This window comes from Protomyctophum parallelum (genome assembly GCF_964188405.1).
Source record: "Protomyctophum parallelum genome assembly, chromosome: 18".
NCBI lineage: Eukaryota > Metazoa > Chordata > Actinopteri > Myctophiformes > Myctophidae > Protomyctophum > Protomyctophum parallelum.
The window spans coordinates 43,210,365-43,222,170 of record NC_139716.1 but is presented as its reverse complement, the minus strand read 5'-3'; the positions used below and the strand labels follow the sequence as shown (position 1 = coordinate 43,222,170).

Genomic DNA, 11,806 nt, shown 5'->3' with positions numbered 1-11,806 from the left:
ACAACAAAGTTGAATATCATATACTTTCAATCATGAAATACAAAACAACATTTCTGGGACCAAGACTGTAAGACATGTAATATCTATACTATAATAGAGCGAATGTCTGAGTGTGTGTGTGAGTGAGTGTCCGACCGCATTATCTCCTCATTATCTCCTCATTGCCTGCACCAATCGCTCCCACTTTTCACACAGGCATTGACCATATGAATATGGAGGGCGTAACGGAGCCCTTTTTTCGATTTGACACATTAATGATTATTAATTAATTTATTAGTGAATTAAAAACGCATGCAGTACCCCCCGCAGCCACAGGGCGGCAAAACTCCTCTCCCCAGAAATCACGTGTCACCAGTGAATTGCATTTTGGGACGGTCACTGATTAATACTGGGACACAGTTTTCCGCGTAACTTGAGTTGTTTCGCCTGCTGTCAATTTTGCTCGAGTTTTCCGCCTAACTTCAGTTGTTTCGCCCGCTGTCAATTTTGCTCGCAATAGACAGCGGGCGAGCGATCGGGATATTTCCAACCCCCTTACGCATCGACACAATTACTACATACAACAAACAACATGCCACGAAGAACAGCCTCAAGGACCCTAGCGCATTCTTCCACGCACCTATACCCTTTTTCACACCGCCCTCAGCCAACACGGAGGTTGTGTGTGTGTGTGTGTGCAGACTACTTTCGCTGTGAGCATGTGTGTGTGTGTGTAAACTACTTAAGCTGTGAGTGCGCACGTTCGTATGTGTGCGCGTGCGTCATCGCGTGGCCGTTTTCACTTTTCAGTTAGCTATAAACACAACACGAGATACAACTGTCTTAATAAGCATAAGCCACACACACACAGCGTGAAGTGGCTACAGCGCACGCTCTGGTGAAAACAGCTAATCTACAAGCTCACAACATCACAGGTTGCAAAAGCCATGAGTTCTCTCAAGCCAAAGCTCACAATTGAGACCGTTTTGGACGCAAATCCACCTGCAAATTGGATCTGTGCGACTGTCCATATATAGCTGCATGTCAAACTGGGGGTCCTTGATACTTTTCAAATGGGGCTCTGTGGGCTAATAAGTGTAAATGCTGCGGTCCTTGCTCTTGCCATGAAAACGTTTCCCTACCATGCATTTGGAAGAATACTTTAATGTTATACTGCTGTTTTTATTCATAAAAAACCACACACACACACACACAAATATATTATACAAGTTGAAATATATCAGAACGGGTAAGGACTAGTCTTAGTAATAGAGAGGTATGGTCAGATGTTATGGTCACTCAATGCTGACAGCTGTTCAGCAGGTGGTCACACATGAACACGAACACGCACACACACGAGCCGCAGTTTCTGCCTGGTTTTTAGACAGCTGGTGGATGGAAATTAAGCTCCACCCACACTGCAACTTGCCACGTCGGCCACAAAACCAAGGAAGCTCTGAGAAGGAAGTGAAGTGGTCACGTGACTGGGCTGTGCCATGACACTTTCATGGGAGCCAAACTCACACAGGAAGTGCAATGAATACATGGCAGTGAATGGAGCCGGCTGGACCAGCTCATAACAAACATTATTCATGAACAATTGAGACCTTTTGTAAAGTAATCACTTCTGGGAAATAACAGAAGACATGATTATCACAGGTTGTTTTCTAATCACTTCCTTTTCTATGTGCACAGAGTGCACGGTATATAATTTTATCTGAGGATCTAAACAGCAGCAGGTATATCATTTCTGGCTCCGAAGTATCGCGATATTTGGCTGCCAGACAGGAAACGGTGGGAAGTATTGCGATACTTGGTGCGTTCAGAAATGTACTTTGTACTTTATGGTATCTCTATTTTTATAGAGATATCATACCTCTATAAAAAATTACACAGTGTACACATCGAATAACAACACAGCAGACAATAATGTGTTTACATGTCTTCTGTTATTTTCCAGAAGTGATTACTTTACAAAAGGTCTCAATAGTTCATGAATAATGTGTGTTATGAGCTGGTCCAGCCGGCTCCATTCACTGCCATGTATTCATTGCACTTCCTGTGTGAGTTTGGCTCCCATGAAAGTGTCCATGAAAGTGTCATGGCGCAGCCCAGTCACGTGACCACTTCACTTCCTTCTCAGAGCTTCCTTGCTATAAACCAAGGACTGTCTAAAGAGGACAAGAAGCGAAGACCGTACGGGCGCCGCCATGGTGCTCCATGGAAGGAAAGAAACATGCGCAGTGGGCTTTATGCAGCCAACACTTCCTCCTTCAGCTTCCTTGGTCTGCAACTGCGCATGTTTCTTTCCTTCCATGGAGCACCATGTGAGCAACATGGCGGCGCCCTTACGGTCTTCGCTTCTTGTCCTCTTTAGACAGTCCTTGCTATAAACCAGGAAGAGACTCCTGCCGCTGGCGGCATTTTGCCGCCCCCTTGTGGTGTATATCTGGGTGCACCGAGCCTCACCCTCCATAGTGTGACCACTCCTTCTTCTTTGGTGATCCTGGCCAGAGCGTTGAACACGTTGCTATAGCCCCTCTTCTGGTCAGCGGGCAGACTGCAGGACGCACACATCGTATACACAATTAACCCATTCTGACCTGAGATCAGATTCATACGAGGTTTCCACTGTACACACACTGGTCTGATGAACCCATTCTGACCTGAGATCAGATTCTAAAAATGTCAGTCGTTCTTCGATTTTTCAAAAATAGCAGACCTACAAGCTCGTATCGCGCCACTCGGTGGCGCGATATGAGCTTGTAGATCTGCTATTTTTCAATAGCTAAAGCATTACATGATGCCAACACCAAAATGGGTGCCCGGTCAGAATGGGTTAATACAGAGTGTGTGTGTGTGTGTGTGTGTGTGCGTGTGTGTGTGTGTGTGTGTGTGTGTGTGTGTGATGCACAATCTAGGTAAAGATGTGTGAATGTGTGTGTGAATGTAATGCACAATGTAAAAGCTCTTTGGATAAAATCGCTTTATAAATGCACCATTTAAAAATGTCAAGGTGAAAGTTGTTTTTAGTTGAACATTAAGCGTCACGAGAAACAATTGCGATTAATGAGTTATTATAAAAACTGATTAATGATTTAATACAGAGCTGCTGCAGTGACCTTGTGTTTATGTTAAAGATCAAATTAAAATGATATTAAACATAATAAGGGTGACCAGATCTAAACTGTTCATTTGAGGGAAAGAAGTGTGTGGGACAGGATGGGGTTAGGAACTTATTTACTTAACCCATTCTGACCTGAGATCAGATTCATATGAGGTTTCCACTGGACACACGCTGGTCTGATGAACCCATTCTGACCTGAGATCAGATTCTAAAAATGTCAGTCGTTCTTCGATTTTTTTCAAAAATAGCAGACCTACAAGCTCGTATCGCGCCACTCGGTGGCGCGATATGAGCTTGTAGATCTGCTATTTTTCAATAGCTAAAGCACGACACGATGCCAACACCAAAATGGGTGCCCGTTCAGAATGGGTTAAGTTATAGTGAAAATATGTTGTTCCAGGGAGTTAAAAATGTTCGCTCTGAAATATATATATTCAAAGATTTGTGCCACACTTTCAAAAATAGCAGACCTACAAGCTCGCAGCACGGCCCTTTTTTGTAGATCTGCTATTTTTCAATAGCTAAAGTATAACATAATCCTTAAAACAACAAAAGGGGTTCCCGTCTAGAATGGGTTGAATGCCTTGATGTTATATTCGACCATGGGCCTAATATTGCCCATCATTTTGTCAACACCCTCTGGCGATATTTCTCATGCTTAAAAGCACATCTTGCAGGAAAAGGGACAATGAGTGAGCTTTACGACAGAAAGCCAACTTATTAGGGCATTGGAACACTGATGTCTGCCAGTCACAATGTGGGACAGGGTCTCAGTTTGTGGGACGCCTGAAAAGTCTTGGAAATGAGGGACTGAGGGATCTGGTCACGCAAATATTGTCTTCGTTTCTTTTTTTTAGCACTTAACTGATATGGTCACCTTGTGGTCAGTAAGCATGTGTGTTTGCTACGTCCTCATGAAGTTACAGCAGACAGACAGACAGACAGACAGACACAGACAGACAGACAGACAGACAGACAGACAGACAGACAGACAGACAGACAGACAGACAGACAGACAGGTACCGTCCATCAGCAGTCATCCTGATCAGAGCGACCTCTGCTGGAGTTCCAATGAACGCTCCTGTAGCTCCTGCTGTCATTCCTATGAGAGCCTGCACACACACACACACACACACACACACACACACACACACACACACACATACGTGCACACACACACACATGAGCTTGTAGATCAGCTATTTTCAGCATGCAACCAAGTGTAAAATGACTTATACTGGATCTCTTGTCCACTAGTCCCTTCCTAAAGTTTTAGTCTAGTTTTTATTTGTTGACGAAATTGTCAATATATTTAGTCTTAGTTTTAGTCATCATAGCTTAGTTTTCATTTAGTTTCCACTTTGTTTTGTCAGTGGAAAAAGGTAGTCGACGAACATCAGAAGTATTAAATAGTACTACCTTCATGAGGAAGTTAGGAGGAGTCCCATCGGCTGAGGTCATCTTCTCAAACAGGATGGTGTAGATTCCCAGTCTGGTTGTTGTGTAGGTGGCCTGACGTAGTAACCCTGCTGACAGACTGTCACGCACACACAGACAGACAGCATTTTAAGTTAACCCATTCTGACCTGAGATCAGATTCATACGAGGTTTCCGCCGGACACACACTGGTCTGATGAACCCATTCTGACCTGAGATCAGATTCTAAAAATGTCAGTCGTTCTTCGATTTTTCAAAAAATAGCAGACCTACAAGCTCGTATCGCGCCACTCGGTGGCGCGATATGAGCTTGTAGATCTGCTATTTTTCAATCGCTAAAGCACGACATGATGCCAACACCAAAATGGGTGCCCGGTCAGAATGGGTTAAGTTAACATAAGTTTGAATTTACTTGTAAATTACTTGTTTAAGTATAACAACAAGTAAATGCATTTGAAATTAAAAAAAAACGTTACTTTCCAGGATTCCAATTAAAAAATAGTGGCCGTTCTATAAGCTCTTGAGCTTTTACATCGGCAATGTTTTCTACTTTTTTGTGACAGAATGACAAAGTTAGGGCATTAATTAGGAAAGATAAATGGAGACAAGAGGTTTCTGTCTTTCTCTGGAGTGAGGCCCCCTTTTACACGAGAACAGTGTCCATAGAAAGCAGCAAAGTAAAATACTGTTTGCTGGGGTCCGTTTAGACGAGAACGACGTTTTCGGGGGTTGAAAGCGCAACAAATTGAAAACACTTTCCAAGTTCCGATATTTGGAGTTCCTAGAATGAGCAAGCGCTCCCTTGCCTGCCATGCTCATCCGATGAATGCAAATGTAGCGACTAGCGATGGTGAATGTAAACCATGATGTAAACAAACAGCCTTGTGATAGGAAGTAGAACAGAAGTGGTTCTTTGGCGTAGTCACCTGGCATGCACATTACAGTGTTTTCAGTCATTACAGTGTAAAGGCTGAATAAAACAAACTTGAACGTATCGGGACATTGCCGTTTTCTCTGGAGCCCGTTTCCATCTAAAAGTGGCCTGAATGTGGAAATATAGTGGCCTTCTGGAGTGAGTGTGGAAATATAGTGGCCCTCTGGAGTGAGTGTGGAAATATAGTGTCCCTCTGGAGTGAGTGTGGAAATATAGTGGCCCTCTGGAGTGAGTGTGGAAATATAGTGGCCCTCTGGAGTGAGTGTGGAAATATAGTGGCCCTCTGGAGTGAGTGTGGAAATATAGTGCCCTTCTGGAGTGAGTGTGGAACTATAGTGGCCTTCTGGAGTGAGTGTGGAAATATAGTGGCCTTCTGGAGTGAGTGTGGAAATATAGTGGCCTTCTGGAGTGAGTGTGGAAATATAGTGGCCTTCTGGAGTGAGTGTGGAACTATAGTGGCCTTCTGGAGTGAGTGTGGAAATATAGTGGCCTTCTGGAGTGAGTGTGGAACTATAGTGGCCCTCTGGAGTGAGTGTGGAACTATAGTGGCCCTCTGGAGTGAGTGTGGAACTATAGTGGCCTTCTGGAGTGAGTGTGGAACTATAGTGGCCCTCTGGAGTGAGTGTGGAACTATAGTGGCCCTTTGGAGTGAGTGTGGAAATATAGTGGCCTTCTGGAGTGAGTGTGGAATCTGGTCTCATATTCTACCAGTATAAATACTCTATGTGTGTGCGTGTGCGTGTGCGTGTGCGTGTGCGTGTGTGTGTGTGTATATACCCAGTATATACTCCAGATACTCCTTCGTTCTTCAGGATAGAGGCCAGGGCATGGAAACTCGTCTTGTATTCTTTAGCTTTAGATCCTGCACCGGCGAGCTGCATTCTGTTCTTCACCAGATCTAAAGGCTGGACGAACACTGTGGCACCCATCCTGCACACGCACACGCACACGCACACACACACACACACACACACACACACACACACACACACACACACACACACACACACACACACACACACACACACACACACACACACACACACACACACACACACACACACACGAGATAATCGTCATGACTAATTTTCCTTCACATTGTTAAAGATAAATTCAAATGATTGACACCATAGTGCTGCACGAATCTTGCTCAAATTTAGGAATTGAGATTGCACACTGTAGGTGTGTCCGAATCTAGATCTAGACCTTCCTGACTTGTTTAATGTAGAAATAAATCTACATTTACAATTACAATTAAGGCATTTAGCAGACCTATATGCTCTTAATCCAGAGCAATTTACAGTAAGCAAGAACAACGCATGGTAATACATCAAATACATAACAAATAGTCATCAAGAATCATACGTAAGCTACAAACCTACCATCCGTCTAACAGTGGAATATCTATATAATAAACTATGCGTATACACTATAGAGTGTACATAAAATGCTATATAAATAACATACGTTGAGCCTTTGCATATGCCTGTGAGGTCGTCGAGGCCGGTGCAAGTTAACCCATTCTGACCGGGCACCCATTTTGGTGTCAGCATCATGTTATGCTTTAGCTATTTAAAAATAGCAGATCTACAAGCTCATATCGCACACACACACACACACACACACACACACACACACACCCCCCCCCCCCCCCCCCCCTCCGGAGTATAAGCCCAAAGTAGATTATAACACAGTTACAAAGTAGATTATAACACTATACAGCAGCATTCACTTACAGAAATTATTCAAGGGTTACAGAGAGAGAGAGAGAGAGAGAGAGAGAGAGAGAGAGAGAGAGAGAGAGAGAGAGAGAGAGAGACATCGAGAGAGAGACAGGGGCAGCGAGTGAGAGAGAGAGAGAGAGAGAGAGTGAGAGAAAGAGAGAGAGAGACAGGGAGAGACAGCAAGAGACAGCGAGAGACAGACAGAGAGACAGACAGAGAGAGAGACAGAGAGAGAGAGAGACAGAGAGAGAGAGAGAGAGAGAGAGAGAGAGAGAGAGAGAGAGAGAGAGAGAGAGAGAGAAAGCAAAAACAAACTTGTTGAGTACTTAACATGTTTAAAATATTTTTATTTTTAAAGTGAAATGCTTATTAAACCAGCTGGACATGTTTCTCGCTCTCTGTCTCTCACTCACACACGCTGGGGAACCAGTTGAGTCTTTAAAGGTTGACAACATGGCTCAGAGGTCATGACCTTAAGTGGGCAGTCTCTTACACAGACAGACAGACAGACAGACAGACAGACAGACAGACAGACAGACAGACAGACAGACAGACAGACAGACAGACAGACAGACAGACAGACAGACAGACAGACAGACAGACAGACAGACAGACAGACAGACAGACAGACAGACAGACAGACAATTGCATGGACTGTGTGCTACTATTTATAAAAAGGTGTAATGTTTAACATTACATAAGGTTACAATGTTACATAACAATTACACAACGTTTCCAATTGCATTGGCACCAAGGGTTGCCCACCTGCCCCTGGCAGCTAAATAAAGCACTAAGGGTTGCCCACCTGCCCCTGGCAGCTAAATAAAACACTAAGGGTTGCCCACCTGCCCCTGGCAGCTAAATAAAACACTAAGGGTTGCCCACCTGCCCCTGGCAGCTAAATAAAACACTAAGGGTTGCCCACCTGCCCCTGGCAGCTAAATAAAACTAAGGGTTGCCCACCTGCCCCTGGCAGCTAAATAAAACACTAAGGGTTGCCCACCTGCCCCTGGCAGCTAAATAAAACACTAAGGGTTGCCCACCTGCCCCTGGCAGCTAAATAAAACTAAGGGTTGCCCACCTGCCCCTGGCAGCTAAATAAAACACTAAGGGTTGCCCACCTGCCCCTGGCAGCTAAATAAAACTAAGGGTTGCCCACCTGCCCCTGGCAGCTAAATAAAACACTAAGGGTTGCCCACCTGCCCCTGGCAGCTAAATAAAGCACTAAGGGTTGCCCACCTGCCCCTGGCAGCTAAATAAAACACTAAGGGTTCCCCACCTTCCCCTGGCAGCTAAATAAAACACTAAGGGTTGCCCACCTGCCCCTGGCAGCTAAATAAAACTAAGTGTTGCCCACCTGCCCCTGGCAGCTAAATAAAACACTAAGGGTTGCCCACCTGCCCCTGGCAGCTAAATAAAACACTAAGGGTTGCCCACCTGCCCCTGGCAGCTAAATAAAACACTAAGGGTTGCCCACCTGCTCCTGGAAGGTACATATAACACTAAGGGTTGCCCACCTGCCCCTGGCAGGTAAATAAAACCTTTTGGCAGGTGGAGTTTCAGATTACCCGACCGGGCAAGTGCTCGTTTGAGAGCGGAAGCAACCGTCTATGAACAAGATATGTCTATAAAGCACCTGAACGTGGCCAGAGCGCTCTGACTTCTGGTCTGTGGAATGTAAAATAAGAGCTGTGTTAATACCAGGGGTATTCACACACACATGGGGGGCCCCTTGTGGTGCATTCAATTAATCGATATGGCAATATATCGATTGACAATCCGGACGATAGGTGAATCGATCGAGAGGTTACAGCAATAAACGGCATGAATTGTCTGGGTGACGCAGTGTTGCCAAACATACCAGTCGCAGTGTTGCCAAACATACCTCTGTTCAACGTTATCAAAGCACCCCTAGCAAGTTGCAATGCATTCCCTTCCCAGAGCCCTTGTTAGGATGTTTAGACCAAGTCCCCTGTGAGGCTCTCCAGCGTTGAAGCACTCGGCCCTAGTGGTTGGAGCGTGAACTGCCAAGGAAACCCCGTACAGCTGGTTGTCCAGAACCGCCCCAAAAAGGCCTCTGCCCGGGCTCTGGACCGGGCCCCTTCCCAGTGTCCATATATGGAACTGGCCTGTTCTGACCACATATTTGGGCATGCCTGACACAGAACTCAATACATGGGCATCAAAGGGAGACTAGCCTCGATACCCAGGCTTTCATTTCGTCTGCGCGAAAGATGAAAGCCTGGAAAAAGCTGTGGGCTGAACCAGTCTAAAAGTGGGAGTCAACCCTTCCGGGTGGGCGTCGCTCTAAATTATGTGACGTAGCGCTGCACTAGGGGGGAGAGGAGGGGCCGGGGGTGACGGACAGATCGATGAGATCCAATCAGGGTGCGTGCTTTTCTGAGGCGCGACCCTCCCATCTAGGCCAGAAATGTCTCTGCTTAGGTCAGGCTAAAGGGAGACAGACATAATATCTGGGTGGGGCATGCATTTCCAACTTGCATCGTTCCAACTTCCAAGTAGGCCAGTGCCCAACGGGCACCGCTGTAGAGGCTCCAATGCATAATATCTGGGTGGGGCATGCATTTCCAACTTGCATCGTTCCAAGTAGGCCAGTGGGGGCACCGCAGGGGGTGCAGTGGCCGGTGTGGAGACTATCGGACCAACGTTGTCCATAACCGCCCCAAAAAGGCCTCCACACCCCCACAGGGGGTGTACTCCGTATGCATTTACAACTAGTAGTGTGGGCCTGATAGTTCTTTATTGTATTTGTGCAACATGGTCATTATTTTTGAATAAATGTTTAATCGAGATATATCGATATATATATCGTATTGTGGCCTCTGTATCGTGATACATATCTACCGTGAGATCCACCACTACTTGTGCCCCCCCCCCCCCCTGTGTTTGTGTGTTCAGCTGGTGCTCATTGATGCTCGTTATTGTCAAGGCAATTATGATTATGCACCGTGAAATAGGTCTACATCTATTCTAAGGTAGCATAGACCTGTATATGCATATATTATCCTGCTCATTACTGTAAACAAATATATGTTATATAAACATAAATCTTCATGTTTAAGCACAAAATGCATTTTGAGAAACCACAAATGTTCCGCGCAAACCATGCACATGTGCGGCCCCCCCCACACAATCATTCTACAGGTGTGGCCCCCGCAATAATCTATTTGAAAGCCCCTGGTTTATGCTAGGCTATGAAGACCCCCGTCTTAATTTTTAGACGGGCGTGAAACAAGTTAGCCCATGTTTTCCCAATGCAATCTCAGGGAAGCAGTATACTGCCACAGGCTGACTAAATAAGCAATTTAAGCCTGATTTAAGCAGTTGTTTCACCCCTGTCTAAAAATGCACGTGTCTGTCCTAAGTTTATCATCTGTAGCTAGCCAGAAATATCTTTACCTTTTGGAAACCATACAGAGAAAAGGGTTTTCTTCTCTGACATTAAAAATGTCAGGGCAAATATTGAGGCATGAATTTTTTTTGTCTCAACCTGGAATGTATAAATGCATTCATTCATTCATTATAATAATAGTGTAGTGAATGACATTCAGCACTAAATGCACAGTGCTGTCACTCTGGGTTACTTTATTGATTATTAGGCAGTGATGCTAAAAGACAATATGTACAGTACTTTATAATTAGCGTATGATACGGTCAAGAAGTAGCCTACAGTGACAGCAGCAGCAGCACATGCTGCATGACATTTAAACAGTGTTGTTAGCATTAGCATCGTCACTAGCACAGTGAATGACATTTAAACACAGTGTTGTTAGCATTAGCATAGTGAATGCCTTATATAAACAGCACAGTACAGCTAGTGTCAGTGAGTTCTGTTAGCATCGTTAGCATAATTAGCATATATCCTCATATAACTCTCACCCAGCGAGTCCTCCGAACAGGAACTTGACAGCCTTCGGGGAGGTCTTGGCTTTGGTGTCCGCCATGGTGTCTCTCTGGTCGGTCACTGGGCTGTCTGTCTCACCGCTCTGTCAGAGCCGACAAGGTGACACTGTGCACTGCACACACTCAACACAAAACACTGGGACTGTGTTGCCAGATTGTGTGGGAGAAATAAGCGACCAGGTGAAAGCAAGCCCAAAACCAAAAGAAGCCACTGACTAGTAGCCTGGCTAATAAGTCAGACCGAATCAGCCGTTGGCAAAACAAAATTGCCTGCCGGCGGATCGACAATGTTGTGTGATATTAGTCTGGCTTGTTATTTATTAGCCAAAAAGTGAAATACTTGGAATAGGCAGATGCTATTTGAAAGTTAAGCATGTTTTTCTGATGGTCTGTCTGTCTGTCTGTCTGCAGATAAATACATTGGGCTAATTTGTTAAGTCCTTGTTCATGCAAATGTTTGAGAATTGATTTAAGCAATGATTATACATTTTTATTTTTTATGGAAGCAACTCAAGCAAGCCAAAATAACCACACTTTTAAAACAACCCGCAACCAACTTTACAGAAAACAAGCCCAAAGTAGCTTATAACAAGCATATGGCAACACTGGGAGACTGGGACACTCCAGAGCGCGCACGTCGTCACGTCGACGTGAACCGAGCGGAGCAATGGACCAATCTGG

General features: G+C 44.9%; 1 protein-coding gene across 2 annotated transcripts in view; it reads right to left on the bottom strand.

The window, feature by feature from the left end:
• slc25a11 (solute carrier family 25 member 11) overlaps positions 1 to 11,266 on the bottom strand; it is a 13,618-nt gene extending 2,352 nt beyond the window's left edge. For both annotated transcript variants that reach the window (XM_083789006.1, XM_083789007.1), the window contains exons 1-5: positions 11,102 to 11,266; positions 6,255 to 6,407; positions 4,526 to 4,643; positions 4,130 to 4,218; positions 2,449 to 2,539 (exon numbers count right to left, since the gene is read on the bottom strand). In XM_083789006.1, the coding sequence (XP_083645132.1) occupies positions 2,449 to 2,539; positions 4,130 to 4,218; positions 4,526 to 4,643; positions 6,255 to 6,407; positions 11,102 to 11,166 (516 nt within the window). In that variant the 5' untranslated portion in view covers positions 11,167 to 11,266. The remainder of the gene's footprint in view (positions 1 to 2,448; positions 2,540 to 4,129; positions 4,219 to 4,525; positions 4,644 to 6,254; positions 6,408 to 11,101) is intronic.
• Positions 11,267 to 11,806: the final 540 nt, after the last annotated feature.